General features: G+C 47.8%; 1 protein-coding gene across 2 annotated transcripts in view; it reads right to left on the reverse strand.

Annotated features, from left to right (window-relative positions):
* Positions 1-18,322, reverse strand: part of LOC137542516 (NXPE family member 2-like) — a 153,267-nt gene that overhangs the window by 96,413 nt on the left and 38,532 nt on the right. For both annotated transcript variants that reach the window (XM_068264493.1, XM_068264492.1), the window contains exon 2: positions 6,292-6,385. In XM_068264493.1, the coding sequence (XP_068120594.1) occupies positions 6,292-6,385 (94 nt within the window). The remainder of the gene's footprint in view (positions 1-6,291; positions 6,386-18,322) is intronic.

Raw genomic sequence — 18,322 nt, forward strand, 5'->3', positions numbered from 1 at the left:
CTCCACCCACAGCACATTGTGGCCTCGCCCACTTTTTCACTGTGGCACGCTTTGCACGCCGCCTTCTTTGGTGTTGGTGCCACACCCATTTTTTACCGTACTTTGTGAGCCGCTAACTTCGGGGGGTGGGGGGGGGGGGGGTTTGGGAGGGCCTCAAGTCATGGGCTGCTTGGGGCTACCAAAACCTTAGCTATGCCCCTGAAAATACAAAAGTGTACAATAACATCAGTACATTTGCAATTATAATTATGGAGAAGTTGTCTATTTCATACTACTGCAGTACTGCTACATTTAAAATGAGTCAGCAAAGGGTTAAGATTTAGCTTAGAAGGAGCTGCCATAAATTTCACTAGGGAAAAAACCCTTATCTCTTTCTGTTTAATGCTAAGTACACATGGACCAACCTGCAGTATGATTATCATCTGACTTTTGTCTGTTGGATGATAATCAGGCATGTGTAGGAGTGCAAACAACTTGATGAGCAACTGATAACAGGCAGTTTGATCAATCCAACTGTTGGCTCTATGTTGGTGTGATATCATGCAGTTGGTGTGCAGTTGGTGCATGTGTGCAAGTTGTTTGAAAGACTTGTACTTGTTTTGAATGTGTAGTCCGTCAGTCCTCTTGTGTGCGAAGTATGTTAATTAGTTAGTTTAGCCGTCTAGATGTGCGTACATACAGGTGGTGTTATCCGTCAGGTTGTGTGGTTTGTCATGTTGGTCGTATGGTTGGTGTGTGCATGTTGGACGTGTGTATGAGCCTTAAGATTTACAGTCCAGGGGGAGAGAGGAGAAGGAATGGCTCAAGTCATTAAATAGAGTCTGACCAGCTATACTGTTCAGCTCAGCTTGAGTTGTAAAGTGGAAGCTCTGTAATTCTGACTGTGTGCAGCAAAGCAGGGCGGCTTCAGAGCAGGAGAATTGATTTATTTTGACATGTAGCTTCTTATCTCTGCAGGTTCTGCCGCCGTTTTATCCATTTGCTTTTTCAGCGCCCTAGACCAGGGCCTTTGCGGCCTTTCCAGACATCCGGCCCTGGTAATAGGCAGATCTGTTCACCCCTTACTCCTGCCCCGCATAACAGTATTAAGCAGTATTAGCTCCAGTGGCAACCCCATCTCACAAATAGAAGTATTAGGTATCAGAGGTAGCAGTGTCCCCACCGACCCTCCCACAGATAGTAGTGTTAGACAATAATCTACCTCCCCCTTTCCCATATATATACAATACATACAATACAGCTGTAATACAGCAGATAATATATCTGTATTAGGCAGCAGTATCCACTCCACCACCCACCATCTCACATTAGCAGTATCAGACAGCAAAAACAGATGTCTGCAGTGCCCCCTCTCCCCTACCATAGATAGCTGTATTACACAGCAGTGAACCCCCCCCCCCCCCCCTTCTCGAATGTGGCTGTGTTAAGCACCAATGTTCTGCCCCCCGTGGAAAGTCTTACCAAAGTGCAATACGGTGATCAGGGTCCGGGGAAGGGAGATTGGGGGGTACGAGAGGAATCGGCACAGGAGACTTGGGCGCAGGAGACTTGGGCGCAGGATACATCCGGTATATGGCTCATCCTGCTGCTGCACAAGTTCCCGGCTGCGTTAAATACTATTCCCCCTCCAGGCCTCCATAGATAGTGGGGAATGAAATAATTCGGCTTCCAGCAATTGCTGAAGGCCGCATTATAGTGTCTTAAAAGTAACTTCAGCTCCGTCTTCTGACGGCGCCGAAGTTACTCCCTGTGCGCTGCTATAGCCGTAATTCCTATTACGGTCTACGGTGGCACCGGCTGTGCCCATGTCTCCTGCGCTGGAATAGCAGTGTTCGAGATTAGGGGGCAGGGCAGTGTAGGCCAGTAGGAAGACAGCTGGGCCCTGTGTCCTAAGTCATTAGCATCAGGGAGGGAGGAGCAACGTAGAGGACACACACGGGCCCAGTCACAATTATGACCACTTTCACCACGGGCCCTACACCACTCAAAGGTGTAACTAGAGGGAGCATCCCCTGAGATCTCAGCCACACCCAGAGCTGTGGGTGGCCAAAACTACTCACCTTCCCTTCTTCCAATACAGAGGACTATATTTCAGATCAGGCGTTTTTGTGGCAAGACTTGTTATGAGTGTGAAGATCATGATGACCACGCATGTTTTATGACCCTTGTGGGATGGGCCCGAGGCCGAGAAGGGCACCAGAGGGAAGACAAGGGAAGGGGTGTGGATGGGCATGGCATCAAAGCAGTGCTGGGCCGAAATTACGCATTAGTGTAATTACGCATCGTAATTCACTACAAATGCACCGTAAGCGTTAAGTGTAAGGTTACGGTATTACGCGTAATTAATTACGCGTAGACCGTAGGTTACGTTGTTACGCGTAACAAATTACGCGTAAGACAGTAAACTCCCATTGAAATTACACAGTCTGCCGTAATCGCGTAATATTACGCTCCCGTATAATATAAAAAAGCCGCTGACTTTAAGGGTTAATAGCAAAGCTCCCTTAAGTGCTAAGAGCCTCAAATTTGGAGAATATATTAAAGAGATCAGAAGGAATAAGAGGAAAATTTTTTTTTCAAAAAGACCTTATAGTTTTTTGAGAAAATCGATGTTAAAGTTTCAAAGGAAAAATATATACATTTAAAAACCCGCCGAATTTAACGGTTAATAGCAAAGCCTGCTTAAAATTTAGGAACACCAAATTCACAGGGTATATTAAGGGGATCAGTGGGAATAAGAGGAAAAATTTTTTTTTCAAAAAGACCTTATAGTTTTTGAGAAAATCGATTTTTAAGTTTCAAGGGCAAAAATGTCTTTTAAATGCGGAAAATGTCAGTTTTTTTTGCACAGGTAACAATAGTGTTTTAACAAAGTTGTTACAATGTAACAACTTTGTTACTTTGTAACACCACCGCACCCGACGTCACTCACCACCGCCGCTGCATACCCGTCTGCGCTGCATGGACCCGACAGAGCTCTGAGCTATATAGCTCAGAGCTCTCGAAAGCATCTTTGTATTTGGGCTCCAAGGAGCCCCATTGGTCCTTAGCAGACCAATGGGGTTCCTTCTGATTTGAAGGAACCCCATTGGTCTGCTAAGGACCACTGGGGCTCCTTGGAGCCCAAATACAAAGATGCTTTCGAGAGCTCTGAGCTATATAGCTCAGAGCTCTGTCGGGTTTAGGACGCTAAGTCCTCGCCGGCTCCGCTGCCCTCCCCGCCTCTCCCACATGTCACCTATATACATGCTGGCACCCATGGGTGCCAGCATGTATATGGGTGACAGGTGTGGGCGGAGTGGACGGCGGGAGCCGGCGGGGACTTAGCGTTAGTGTATGCGGCGGCCGGCGGGTGAGCGGCGAGTGACGTCGGGTGCGGTGGTGTTACAAAGTAACAAAGTTGTTACATTGTAACAACTTTGTTACATTGTAACTGATTAGTATATTTCCGAGGATATTGCGTGGGAACTGGCTTTTAAAGGGACAGGTAAGTATTAATGGTTAATTAAGAATATTAAAGGACTTTTTTCATGGTTATGTTTTTTGTTCAATTAAAATACTTTTTCTATGTGTTTGTGTGTTTATTTACTTTTAACTCTTAAAGGAAATGGGTAAGGGGTACAAGTACCTCTATACTCATTTCTCCTGGGAGGGGGGGTGGGCATCTGGGGGGCCCCTTTTTAAAGGGGACTCCCAGATGCCACCATGAAACCCCCCCCCCCAGGAAATCGCGGCCTCCACCTCCACCGCCCATCGGAGGTGGAGAAGAGCCCCTTGTCCTTGGATTGGACAAGGGCTCGGAGGGGGAGGGGAAAGCTTGGCTGCCCCTCCCCTCCTGAGACCCCCCAATCCATGGACCATGCGGGCTGGTATAGTCAGGGTGCGGAGCCCCACGCGGCCGGTGCTCCGCATTCTGGCTATCCCAGTCTGCATGGGGGACAAGGGGTTAAAGAGGTCTGGGAGGGGGGACCCCACGTCGTTTTTTTTTTATATTTTCCACACTCAGAACGAAGTAAGTAAAACTCTTCCCACTTGGGGGAATCTATGAAAATAAAACACTATTGTTACCTGTGCAAAAAAAACTGACATTTTCCGCATTTAAAAGACATTTTTGCCCTTGAAACTTAAAAATCGATTTTCTCAAAAACTATAAGGTCTTTTTGAAAAAAAATTTGTTCCTCTTATTCCCACTGATCCCCTTAATATATCCTGTGAATTTGGTGTTCCTAAATTTTAAGCAGGCTTTGCTATTAACCGTTAAAGTCGGCGGGTTTTTAAATGTATATATTTTTCCTTTGAAACTTTAACATCGATTTTCTCAAAAACTATAAGGTCTTTTTGAAAAAAAAAATTTCCCTCTTATTCCTTCTGATCTCCTTAATATATTCTCCAAATTTGAGGCTCTTAGCAATTAAGGGGGCTTTGCTATTAACACTTAAAGTCGGCGGCTACCTAACATTGATCCATGCGTCAACTTTTCCGCTTGGCAGCATGACCTTACGCATTAATTGCTAGTAGGATTTTTACGCGTAAGCCTATAACGTAACAACCTGAATTACGGTATTCTTACGCATAATTGCGTAAGGTCCATGCGTAATTACAGACATGTACCGTAATTGAATGTCTACGCCGTAAGCGTAATTTCGTAATGCGTAATAGCGTAAAATTACGCGTAATGATCCGTAAGCGTAGCTTTTTCCATTACGCCCAGCACTGCATCAAAGTTCCGCTGGGTCCCTTCATGAATTGTAGTTTCACCAGGGGCATAAATGACTGAAGGCATTCAAACAATGTAAGGGGTTTACTGGAGAAGATATGTACTCAGATGATCTTCTTAAACTATGTTTGTTAACATTCAAGTTATGGGGAAAAATAAAGGCATAGATGTTTTGATATATTACAGCTCAATTCCAACAATTCCCATATACTCTACTCTATATTAAAATAGTACAATCCCTCCACCCATCCTCCAAACACACCAACTCAATTGTCATTATTGAAAATGTATCCTTTAGGCTACTTACACACCAGGACGTTGCGTTTAGGGGACGTTATAGGCCACATAATGTATGTGCCCCTAACGCAACGCCTGGTACTCTCTGATGTGGACGTCAGAGTGAGCCGCGTTGTGCAGCTCACTCTGGCGTCCGTGATGCGTACTCTTGGACGCATGCGGCATCACGTGGTCCCGCCAGCCAATCGCCGCACAGAGCGGCCGCTCCAGGAAGTAAACACTGCATGTCACACCGTGCAGGAAATATTAAATAGCCATGTGCCTGGCCGCTCTCCCCTCCTCCCCAACACTACTGAGCATGTGCGCACAGTCTAACGCGGCTTAGCCGCGCATAGCGCACAGCATGCAGCACTCTCAACGGATGTGCTGCGTTACAATGTAACGCAACATGGGCACTGTGAACAGCCCATTGATTTTCATTGCTATGCGGTGGGCTGCATTACAGGCTGCACTAACGTGCGCCTGTAACGTCTTACTGTAAAAGCAGCCTAAATTAAAGACCATACCTTTTCTTTTTTTGCTCAGTAATCATGTGGTGGTGAGCAATGGAAGTTTTTGCTTTTCTTTTTAAAGGACAACTTTAGCAAGAGAGATATGGAGGCAGCCATATTTATTTCCTTTGAAGCAATACCAGTTGCCTGGCTGTCCTGCTGACCCTCTGCCTCTAATACTTTTAGCCATAGACCCTGAACAAGCATGCCGCAGATCAGGCGTTTCTGACATCATTGATTTGATAAGATTAGCTGCATGCTTGTTTCTGGCATGCTTCAAACATTACTGCAACCAAATAGATGATCAGGGTTGCCAAGCAACTGGTATGGTTTAAAAGGAAATAAATATTGCGGCCTCCATATCACTTTTACTACAGCTGTCCTTTAAAGGGATACTGTAGGGGGGTCGGAGGAAAATGAGTTGAACTTACCCGGGGCTTCTAATGGTCCCCCGCAGACATCCTGTGCCCGCGCAGCCACTCACCAATACACACGGCTCAGGCACAGACCATACTGGGCCTGTGTAGTATGCTCCTGGTGACATCAGCGGGAGCGAGGACACGGCAACGCAGGCGTAGTGGTTTTCTGACTTTAAAGTCAGAAATTCCAGAAGTGAACCAGAGGCGGGGCCGGAGTATTGGTGAGTGGCTGCGCGGGCACAGGATGTCTGCGGGGGACCATTAAAAGCCCCGGGTAAGTTCAACTCATTTTCCCCCGACCCCCCTACAGTATTCCTTTAAATGTATTTTTTACAGATTCTCTTATCAAAGTTTTGATTAAAATTACCTGTACTAGCGCACGATGGAAAGTGAACGAAATCCCTATAATGAAGACGATTGAAACAATCCAAAAGATTTGTATTTTAGAAGATAGTCCACACCTGAAAGAGAATTGAATTAATATAAACATTGTTAATATCAGAAAAAAATAAACATAATGATCAAGAAAAAAAAGAAAACAGATGAAAAGCAAGAAGAACAAAAAGAAACGGTGACGTGAGAATAAAGAAAGAAAGAAACAGTATTCATAATGACAGTGATAAAATAAGAGATCAACTACAGATCAATAGGGCGTAACTAGAAATCACTGGGCCCCCTGCAAAACTCTGGATGGGCCCCCTTCGCTTTCTGCACAGGTAAACTAAGAACCAATGTTATTCAATTGGCTAGTGCACACTTGAATGTGTTTTCCCCATGCAGATAATAACAGACAGAAGTGAAGCACTGCAGGCACATTAGCTTCTGTGATAAAACGTGCAGGTTTTCACACAACAGACACACATGGGCCTATATGGAATTCACTTTTTCTCCTGAGTTTTCTCCTCGGTGATATTTTTACAACTTGCCATAAAATGCCCTTTAAGTCACCAGCAAGCAAGAAAATACTCAAAATAAATTTGTTAGAACTTTTTCACCAACTTTTGGGTATATTTTCAATTGTAAAATGATGTAAATTTAGTTTACAGAGAAGATGAAAATGATCTCCTAGGAGATAACTCAGGTGAAAAAAATTAATTGCATATGGCCCTTGGTGTTCAGAAAACTCACACAGAAAACTGACAGACGTGTGCTCCCAGCCTCAGCTTATTACACTCACTCTGTCCTCTGATGGAACAGAACTGGCTCTGCAGACTTCTCCAGCATCACTACAGTACAGAGCACATGGGGAGGGGTAGAGAGGTTGGAGGCTGAGCGCAGTACACAAGAGCCTGCTGCACACTGAATAGGGACTGTCTACAAATTCTTATCTACAAAACTTTGTATGATTTCTTATCAGTGGCTGAGCAGATGCAGCCATTAGAACAATTGTGCAGAGAGCCGTACCTTTTTTTCTCACCGTGCCCTTACTGTAGTTGTCAGTCTCTCAGGACAGTGAAAAGAAACGTCATCCCTCACAGGGCTCCCTGCTGCTTCTAGGCCCCCCTGCTGCTGCATCCCTTGCAGGATCTAGGTTATGCCCCTGCTAGTAGTGAATGTTGTCAAATTAACTCAACACACACCAGGAAACATAAATTGTTCCCATTCTGCTGCCTCTTCTCCAGCAAACGAAGGGATCCCCATACCTAAGAAAATCTTCATATTATCTTTATGATATCTACACATGACACCACCTCCAAAAAGGCTGTCAGGGTCCACTTTACATTTAATAGAATCTTGGCTGGCTTAACTTCACCACATCCCTCATATTAAATGCGTCTTCCATAGCCCAACTTCGGAGGCAGAGTTCAAGACTCATTTAAGTTAGTCGGCACAACTTGTTGCTGACCTGGAGAAGCAGGGTCAGTCTGTGAAACGCGTAGTCTGCCCTTGTGTGATAAAAATGCTTTCCATTCACCTAAAGAGTTCGGCCAACCTATTTCTCTATTTAGTATTTTAGATACATTTTATTGCCCTGGGTGCCTCCACCCACCAGTTGTTTCAACTTACTCCTTGGTTGGAAGGTTTTATTTTAGTTTTTCCCCGTTTGAGAGTCTACCTGCACTTGCTTCCTAAATCGAAGACCCTAAACACCTGTAGAGTGACCACCAGGAGTGAACACTCTAACCTGAGAGGAAATGGGCAGCTTCCCTATACATGGATAGTGTTGCCATCTAATAGCAGCCCTGAAAACATGAGTATAATACCTAACTACTACTACATTTGAACTTGTTGTTTACAGTTTTCTCTATTGGCTGCTGGTCTTTACTTCTTTTTTCCCGGTATCCTAGGAGCTACGGACAACCCACCATGCCTATTGGAGGTAGAGTGACTGTCAAGCTAGCTATAGCCCAAGACCCACTGTCACCAACTCCCCTGCCCACCTGCCCCATTCATGTGCTTCCCTTGTCCTGTGCAGTTCTCACCCCATCCTGTGCTGTGTTCTGCCCGCCCTGTAATGTCCTTCACAGCCGCGGACCTGGTCTGTGATGGCTGCCATATACACAGAATCAGTAAGCAGAAGAGTAGTCAAGACTAGCAGAAGGTCATAACAAATAATACAATTCAATTAGTACTTTAGCTATCAACAGAATCTGACTAAGTGTGGATCCCCAGTTCCTGCTAGTTCTAGCACACTTTGGGATCTGACTAAGGTCTGAGTGCTAACACGTAGCATTTGCAACAGCAGATAAGGAGCTACTGACAGGCAGGTTCTATATATATTGAGAGCGCCCCACAGCACCGCCCCAGTCACTCAACCAATCAGGAGCACTGCTGAAGTCAGCTGACCGGCCAATCAGCTGACTCCCCTTCTATTCGCATAAAGGTCCTGTCGCCTGGCGCGTAGCCCTCAGTCTATGTGCAACTGACGGACCAGGCAAAACTCCACCATGTAACTGCGTGGCGAAGGCCGTCGGCTGAGACGCAGAGACAGCCGCCATGCCGCTCACCGCTGCGGCGGCATCTCCGATATCTATTAAAGTACCCCCCCTGAGGAGTGGACCCCGGACACTTCTTACACGGCTTTTCAGGGTGTAACTCATGAAACTCTTTCTTTAGATCCTCGGCATGCATGCGCCAATCCGGAACCCAAGTTCTCTCCTCCAGGCCATACCCCTTCTAATGGACCAGGTACTGTACAGAATTATGCACTAATCGAGAATCTAAAATCTTGTCATACTCAGGTTGGTCGTCAATCATTACGGGGGGGGGGGGGGGGGAGAGGAATCCACATGTACAGCAGGCTTCAACAAAGAAACATGAAATGATCTCACACCTCTCATGCTGGCTGGGAGATCAATCATATATGTCACGTCATTAATCTTTCTGGACACAGGATATGGGCCTACAAATCTGGGTCCTAACTTAGGTGATGGTTGCTTTAACGCCAGATGCCGAGTAGACACCCACACCATCAGAGCCGGATTAAGGCTAAATGGGGCCCTAAGCAAAGTAACTTATTTGGGCCCCCCCATCATGTCGTAATAGAATCAGAAGATGCAGCTGCACAGCAACATGCCGCACACACCGGGGCAGCCGAGCTACTGGTTGCTATTGGCAACAGCCCGCTTTCCTCTGTGGGTGCACAATGCAGGGAATAGCAGCGGCAAAATGCAGAGTGAGAAATGAATGGCTGGGACATTTGCACTCAGGGGCTGGGGCACCCCTGTGAAGAGGGTGCCAGATATCACAGCAGCAGCACTTTCCCCCTGCATCTCCAGCCTGGCAATAGCAGAAAGCTCTGGACACCGCCAAACCGGAAGGTGTTCCCCAGACAGAATTACATAACCACCCCCACCACCAAACAACCGATTTCCTCCCAAACTAGACAGCCACCATGCAGCCTCCATCCCAGTGAATACGATAGTCCAGCAGAGAAGGCAGCCGCAGCGGGGGAGAATGACAGCACCAGATGACTCACATTCACCTGGCTCTCCTCCTAGGTCTCCCTCCTGCTACTGTGCGCTCTGCCACTGCCCACTCCTTCCTCCCTTCCCACAGAGAACCACAGCTGCAGCAAGAATGATAGCAGCAGAGGGCAAACGCTCACTCACCTATAGATGATCCAAGCAATAGAGGTCCTGTCATCCGGAGCCCATCTGTCTCCTCTAGAGTGCTGCCGCTCTGTTACTACTACTATTACTACTTCCTACTTCCTGTCTGATATGAGAATCAGGAAGTTCAGAGCGAGCGTCTGCACTGTAGAAGAGACAGATGGGTTTCAGATGACAGGATCTCTATCGCTTGGATCATGGATAGGTGAGTGAGTGTTTGCCATTAGTGTTGGGCGAACAGTGTTCGCCACTGTTCGGGTTCTGCAGAACATCACCCTGTTCGGGTGATGTTCGAGTTCGGCCGAACACCTGATGGTGTTCGGCCAAACCGTTCGGCCACATGGCCAAACTAAGAGCGCATGGCCGAACGTTCCCCGAACGTTCGGCTAGGGCTGTGATTGGCCGAACGGGTCACGTGGTTCGGACCCGAACGCGCTCTGATTGGCCGAACTGTCACGTGGTTCGGGTAAATAAATACCCAAACCACGTCATATCTCCGCCATTTGTCTGTGGGTTTAGCTTTGGGTAGGCAGGCAGGGTAGTTCGCGCTCCAGCCACGCTAGCCAGGGTCCCCCCAGTCATTGTGTCGCTGCTGGGAATAGTAGTACACCGCTCGCTCAGCCACACTATATAGCATTCTGTTTACTGCCACTCTGTGTACCTCGCTCAGCCACACTATATAGCATTCTGTTTACTGTTCTGTGTCTGCTGGGAATAGTAGTACACCGCTCGCTCAGCCACACTATATAGCATTCTGTTTACTGCCACTCTGTGTACCTCGCTCAGCCACACTATATAGCATTCTGTTTACTGCCACTCTGTGTCTGCTGGGAATAGTAGTACACCGCTCACCCGCCACTGTATAGCATTGTGCTCTGTGTCGCTGCTGGGAATAGTGGTACACCGCTCACCCGCCACTGTATAGCATTGTGCTCTGTGTCGCTGCTGGGAATAGTGGTACACCGCTCAGCCACACTATATAGCATTCTGTTAACTGTTCTGTGTCTGCTGGGAATAGTAGTACACCGCTCGCTCAGCCACACATGTAGCATTCTGTTTACTGCCACTCTGTGTACCTCGCTCAGCCACACTATATAGCATTGTGTTTACTGCCACTCTGTGTCTGCTGGGAACAGTAGTACACCGCTCGCTCAGCCACACTATATAGCATTGTGTTTACTGCCACTCTGTGTCTGCTGGGAACAGTAGTACACTGCCGCTCACTCAGTCACCCCATTACTATATAGCATTGCTGGGATCTGTAGTACTCTGCTCACCCACCCATACCATTGTACTGCCAGTCACTGTGTATATTGCTGGGATCTGTAGTACTTCAGTCACCGTCAACCACTATATAGCATTGCGTACTCTGCCAGTCAGTGTGTATATTGCTGGGATCAGTAATACTCCACTCAACGTCAACCACTATATAAGCTCACCATGAGTTCCTCAGAGACCTCCGCTGTGAGCAGCACTCCCAACAACAGCAACAGCCAACGCCCCACGCAAGCTATAACATCCACCCCAGCAGCCAGTGGTCAGCAGCAGCCCTCCCCGGAGTAGAACGTTGTGTCCATCGGTCCGGCGCCAGAGCAATTATTGAGGGCTGCCATTGAGGAGATGATGGGGCCTGATGTGGAGGAGGAGGTCGGGCTCAGGCCAGCATCCCAAGTTAATGTTGAGGACGATGAGGGGTCTGTGTCTGGGGATGTTGGGGTGGCAGAGGTGGTGGGTGGGTCAGACTCAGGAGAAGAGTTGTATGATGAGGATGATGATCGGGACCATCTGTATGTGCCTCTCAGAGTCCGACCCCGGAAAACATGTTGTATCGTGTGTTTAGGTACTAAAATCTGCGTTCCCACTTCCCAGTACTGCCCGGGTCCACAGATCCATATAATTTTTTGGGCAGCACTATCAAACTGTGGTACTATGAGTGAGTTGCCATGGTCCTTCTGTGCTGTCACACTCACCGTCTGTCTGCAGATGGATTGTTCAACACAGCTACGCCATCTGACATGTAGTCCTTGACCATCTTCTCCAGGCGATTGGTGTTGGAGGACGTGGAACTGCCCGATTGCTGTTCTGTGGGCTGCTGCATGGGTGTCAGAAAATGTTCCCACTCCAAGGACACTGCCAATACCATTCCCTTTTGGGCACTAGCAGCAGCTTGTGTTCTTTGCTGCCCTCCTGGTCCTCCTGGGTTTGCTGAAGTCAGTCTGTCGGCGTACAACTGGCTAGAGAAGGAGGAGGATGTCAATCTCCTCTCTAAAGTCTCCATCCTCAAGGGCCTGCTGGAATTGTTCCATTTTTGACCTGTCTGACACTTTCTTCAATCAGTTTTTTAACATTGTGTTTGTATAAACTGGGTATAAACCCAGTAATTGGTGTTGTCCAGAATGATGAATAATAATGAATAGTGAATAATGCGCGGGCCGCGTTCAATGCAGTCTAGCATGAATTGAGCCATGTGTGCCAGAGAATCCTGCCAGACTCCTCTGTCTTCATGTTCTTGTGAGCGTTGTGATTGTTGTGATGCACCATATTCGTCACCAGCATCACTTTCTTCCTCTTCTGCTGTCCATTCCCGCTAAATTGTGGAAGTCCAACGTGCACCGCTCCTGTCCCTCGGCAGTGGGGGAATCCAATTCCTGCTCCAACTCCAGCTGTTCCTCGTCCTGTTCTTTGTCATAGCTGGGACCAGCGTTTCCTGAGGCAGGTTGCCTGATGTTGGTATCATCACGCTGATCGTTTTCATCTTTAGATTCCCCCACTTGCATCATGCCAGCGGTTTCCATCTTCAACATTGATTTCTTCAGTAAACACAGCAGTGGTATTGTAATGCTGACTGTAGAGTTGTCACTGCTCAGTCACAAGCAACGTGGATTGCTCAAAATTTTGGAGGACTTGGCAGAGATCCAACATGGTGGCCCAATCAGATCCACAGAAGCTTGGTAGCTAGCTGCTGGAATGCGCCTCGGCACTGCGCAAAAGCGTGCTAGCATGTGCAGCGTAGAATTCCAGCGCGTAGGGAGGGACATCACCCAGCGAGCGATGGTGCGCTAGATTGAAACGCTCCTGCATCTCTTGGTGAGTCCTTCAGAAGCGGTACTGGACTTTTAAAAATGTTTTTTTTTTTCCTTCAACAGAAGATCTGCCACGTTGGAGTGAGGAGGACGCCGCCGACCCCGACACCAAGCTGAACCCCGGCGAACTCCAAGCAGAGGATCTTCAGGAACCCTCAAGGCTTTGAGCAAGCTGAGTAGGATCAGCAGTCCTGACGAGACCTCTCCTCATATGTGACTGTGTGCAGTGGAGTAGAGCTCCACAGAACAACCTCTCACTTGTCACTTTGTCACTGGTAACTTTGTCACTTTGTCACTTGTCACTTTGTCACTTGTCACTTTGTCATTTTGTCACTTTGTCATTTTGTCACTTTGTCAGTCACTTTGTCACTTTGTCACTTGTCACTTGGTCACTTGGTCACTTGTCCAGATGATCTCGGTACACCTCCTGCGATTCAAATTCCTGCACACATTGCTCTGGGATTTGGGTGTGATGAATGATGCATCTAACTGGCCACCGGAGGCAATTAAGGCCTTCAAAACATTGAAAGCAGCTTTCTGTTCCGCCCCCATTTTGCGTCATGTTGAGTTGTTGACGTCATGTTCATCCTCGGCCTCGCCTTGCATTTCAGTGAGAGGTGCATTTTCCACAGAAAAAGGTTGTGAATCCGGGCACAACATTTGTGGCTGTTCCATTGACCTTTCACAGGTAGAAGATTGTGGGGGTGGGAATAGCTCCTCCGAATAGCCCATTGTGTCCTGAAAACTACTCATTGCATTGCTTTGCGCACGCATTTTTTTGTCCTCATGCAAGGCCTGAGTTGCGCCTGAAAGCGTGGCCTTCTCCTCCTGCGCCTCCTCCTGTTCCATCACGTCTGCTGCTGCTGGGTTAGCGTTGCCGCCCGGTCCCTGTTTATTGAACCTCTTATCTTTATTACATTTATGACTGCATGGCGGTACAAAGCATGCTATCCGCACGCTTCTTGTCCTCATGCAAGGCCTGGGTTGTTGTGTCTCAAAGCGTGGCCTTCTCCTCCTGCGCCTCCTCCTGTTCCATCACGTGTGCTGCTGATGCTGCTGGGTTAGCGTTGCCGGTCCCTGTTTATGGAACCTCTCATCTTTATTACATTTATGACTGCATGGCGGTAAAAAGCATGCTATCCGCACGCTTCTTGTCCTCATGCAAGGCCTGGGTTGTTGTGTCTCAAAAAGCGTGGCCTTCTCCTCCTGCGCCTCCTTCTCCTGTTCCATCACGTGTGCTGCTGCTGGTGCTGGGTTAGCGTTACCGGTGCCTTTTCCTGGAACCTCTTCTCTGTATTACATTTATGACTGCATTGGGACAAAAAGCATGTTACCTGTGCAAAGAAACATGACATTTTCCACATTTAAAAGACAGTTTTTCCTTTGAAACTTTACAATCAATTTTCTCAAAAACTATAAGCTCTTTTTCAAATATTTTTTTTCTTCTTGTACCCACTCCCAAGGTGCACATACCCTGCAAATTTGGGGTATGTAGCATGTAAGGAAGCTTTACAAAGCACAAAAGTTCGGGTCCCCATTGACTTCCATTATGTTCGGAGTTCGGCGCGAACACCCGAACATCGCGGCGATGTTCGGCGAACGTTCGCGAACCCGAACATCTAGGTGTTCGCCCAACACTATTTGCCATCTGCTGCTATCATTCTTGCTGCAGCTGTGGTTCTCTGTGGGAAGGGAGGGAGGAGTGGGCAGCGGCAGAGCTCACAGTAGCAGGAGGGGGACCTAGGAGGAGAGCCTGGCTCTGAAGACAATGAGCAGCGCACGACATCATTTGACAAGGCAAGACAAATAACATTTATATCGCGCTTTTCTCCTGGCGGACTCAAAGCGCCAGAGCTGCAGCCACTAGGACGCGCCCTATAGGCAGTAGCAGTGTTAGAGAGACTTGCCTAAAGTCTCCTACTGAATTGGTGCTGGCTTACTGAACAGGCAGAGCCGAGATTCGAACCCTGGTCTCCTGTGTCAGAGGCAGAGCCCTTAAAGGGACTCCAAGCAGTGCCTGTGGGTATGCCTTTAAGCATACCCACAACTAATTAATTACATCCTCACACCTACCAGCATGATGTTTGTAATTATATCCCCCTGGGTTCCTTATATTTCATTGCATTGTGCTGATTCGAGCTGCCGATTTTGGAGAAAAGTCGTCCAGTGTAATACAATGTAACTATGGAAAGATGCATATGATTTTGAAGCTCTCTTTCTCCTCTTTCCAATGATAGATAAACTGCCACCCTATGCCTTTTAGTTTTCGCTATTTTTGCAATCAAATTTGCAGCGGCTGCGATTTTGATCGCAAAAATAGCGAAAACTAAAAGGCATAGGGCGGCGGTTTATATATCATTGGAAAGAGAAGAAAGAGAGCTTTAAAATCATATGCATCTTTCCATAGTTACTGCACTGCTCAGAGTCCCTTTAACCATTATACCATCTAGCCACCTCTGACAGGATGGCGAGGGCTGGTTTATGTGCTGATGGGGCCCCTTTGACTCTGAATGGGGCCCCAAGGAACTGCTTTTGTTGCCTGGTCGGTAATCCAGCCCTGCACACCATGTCTCCTGGGAAAAACTTCCACTCAACATACCGCCTTTTATCCGCCTGTTTTTTCTGCGTCTGTAAGGCTTTTCCTAGATTCTTTTTTACAAGCACCCAAATTTCCTTCAATGCCCTTTGCCAATCCTCTAGAGCCAGAAAAGGGGAAGATGCCACTGGTATTGGGGATAATTTGGGTGATCTCCCTGAAACCACCTGGAAAGGAGAAAAACCTGAAGAGTAACTCTTCAGATTATTATGCGCAAATTCCGCAAATGGCAGAAACTTTACCCAATCTGACTGCGCATATGCCACATAACACCTGAGAAATTGCTCCAAGGACTGGTTAACTCTTTCGGTCTCTCCATTGGTCTGTGGGTGGTAGCCTGATGAAAATGATAGGTCCATACCGAGCTGGTGGGAAAAGGCTCTCCAGAATTTAGACACAAACTGGACTTCCCTATCTGACACCACATTCTCTGGAATGCCATGCAGCCGGAAAATGTGCTGGATGAAGAGATCAGCCAATTCCTGGGCCGAGGGGAGTCCCTTCAGAGGGACAAAATGAGCCATTTTACTGAACCTATCAACTACCACCCAGATGACCGACTTGCCCTCAGACCTGGGGAGTTCTCCTACAAAGTCCATAGACAAGTGGGTCCATGGTTCATTTGGCACCGGTAAAGGTTGTAGCGTACCTAATGGTGCTTGACGAGAGGGTTTATTTCTGGCACACACAGAGCACTCTCTCACAAACTCTTTGCAATCAAGAGCCAACGAAGGCCACCATACACATCTGGCCAGTAGGTCCTGAGTTCGTGCAGCCCCGGAATGCCCTGCATTCTTATGGGTGTGGAACAATTGCAAGAGTTGTAGGCGAAAAGGAAGTGGCACAAACAAAACCCCTCGGGCTTCCCTTCTGGAACATTTTGCTGGTAAGGCCCTAGGGTAACCGCCAGGGGTGAGCCTGGGGTGCCTGGCACCTGGGTGCAAGATTTTCTCTGGCGCCTATGGGAGTGGTTAAATTAACCGCGCCCAACCACATAACCACACCCATGTCCTGCCTAATCACACCCACACCTTCCACCTCTTTACGCATGCATGTGATACCCCATTCCTACCCCTCTTCCATGGGCTTGCTCCTGGCTGGCTTTGGCTGCCTGCGAGTCTGCTAGTCTCTGGACTGACTCAGGTTGAGAGGCTCTGCGAGTGCGACCCAGTCACACACACTGCGTATTTATGGCTGCCTGCGGCCACCCTACTCTTGCTCGCTGTCGTCGGCTCCTCCCCCCACCTAGCCCAAGCGTGAGGTGGGCTGCCTGTATCTTCCCCGTTGTGCCGCACAGCAACCAAGTGTTGCCAACCTTTCACGTTATTTTTTACTGACAAATACCTAAAAATTTACTGACAAAAGATTTTTACTGACAAAATATACCCACTAAATGCACATAAGAGACAGCTTTTCCCCAGTAAATGCACTTAATGACAGACAGCTTTTCACCAGTAAATGCACATAATAAGAGACCGCTTTTCACCAGTAAATGTACATAATAAGAGACCGCTTTTCACCAGTAAATGCACATAATAAGAGACCGCTTTTCACCAGTAAATGTACATAAGAGACCGCTTTTCACCAGTAAATGCACATAATAAGAGACAGCTTTTCACCAGCAAATGCACATAAGAGACAGCTTTTAACCAGTAAATGCACATAATGACAAACAGCCAGTGTCCCCAGTATCTGTAGCCAGCCTGGACCCCCTTTAGGTAGTGAGTGACAGGGAGCCCTTTAGGCAGTGAGTGACAGGGAGCCCTTTAGGCAGTGAGTGACAAGGAGCCACTTTAGGCAGTGAGTGACAGGGAGCCCCTTTAGGCAGTGAGTGACAGGGAGCCCCATTAGGCAGTGAGTGACAGGGAGCCCCTTTAGGCAGTGAGTGATAGGGAGCCCCTTTAGGGAGTGAGTGAGTGACAGGGAGCCCCTTTAGGTAGTGAGTGAGTGACAGGGAGCCCCTTTAGGTAGTGAGTGAGTGACAGGGAGCCCCTTTAGGTAGTGAGTGAGTTGCCGGGAGCCCCTTTAGGTAGTGAGTGAGAGACAGTGAGCCCCTTTAGGCAGTGAGTGAGTGACAGGGAGCGCCTTTAGGCAGTGAGTGAGTGACAGGGAGCCCCTTTAGGTAGTGAGTGAGTGACAGGGAGCCCCTTTAGGCAGTGAGTGAGTGGCAGGGAGCCCCTTTAGGTATTGAGTGAGTGACAGGGAGCCCCTTTAGGCAGTGAGTAAGTAACAGGGAGCCCCTTTAGGTAGTGAGTGAGTGACAGGGAGCCCCTTTAGGTAGTGAGTGAGAGACAGGGAGCCTCTTTAGGCAGTGAGTGAGTGACAGGAAGCCCCTTTAGGCAGTGAGTGAGTGACAGGGAGCCCCTTTAGGCAGTGAGTGAGTGGCAGGGAGCCCCTTTAGGTATTGAGTGAGTGACAGGGAGCCTCTTTAGGTAGTGAGTGAGTGACAGGGAGCCCCTTTAGGCAGTGAGTGAGTGACAGGGAGCCTCGGTTAGATTGGGTGAGAAAATCAGTATATCGTCCAGATACACTAGCACAAATCTTCCCAGAACTTCCCTAAAGACTTTATTGATCAACTCATGGAAGACGGCAGGAGCATTACACAACCCGAAGGGCATGACCAGATATTCGTAGTGCCCATCGGGCATGTTGAATGCCGTCTTCCAT

The sequence above is a fragment of the Hyperolius riggenbachi genome, chromosome 12 (genome assembly GCF_040937935.1).
Source record: "Hyperolius riggenbachi isolate aHypRig1 chromosome 12, aHypRig1.pri, whole genome shotgun sequence".
NCBI classification, from domain to species: domain Eukaryota; kingdom Metazoa; phylum Chordata; class Amphibia; order Anura; family Hyperoliidae; genus Hyperolius; species Hyperolius riggenbachi.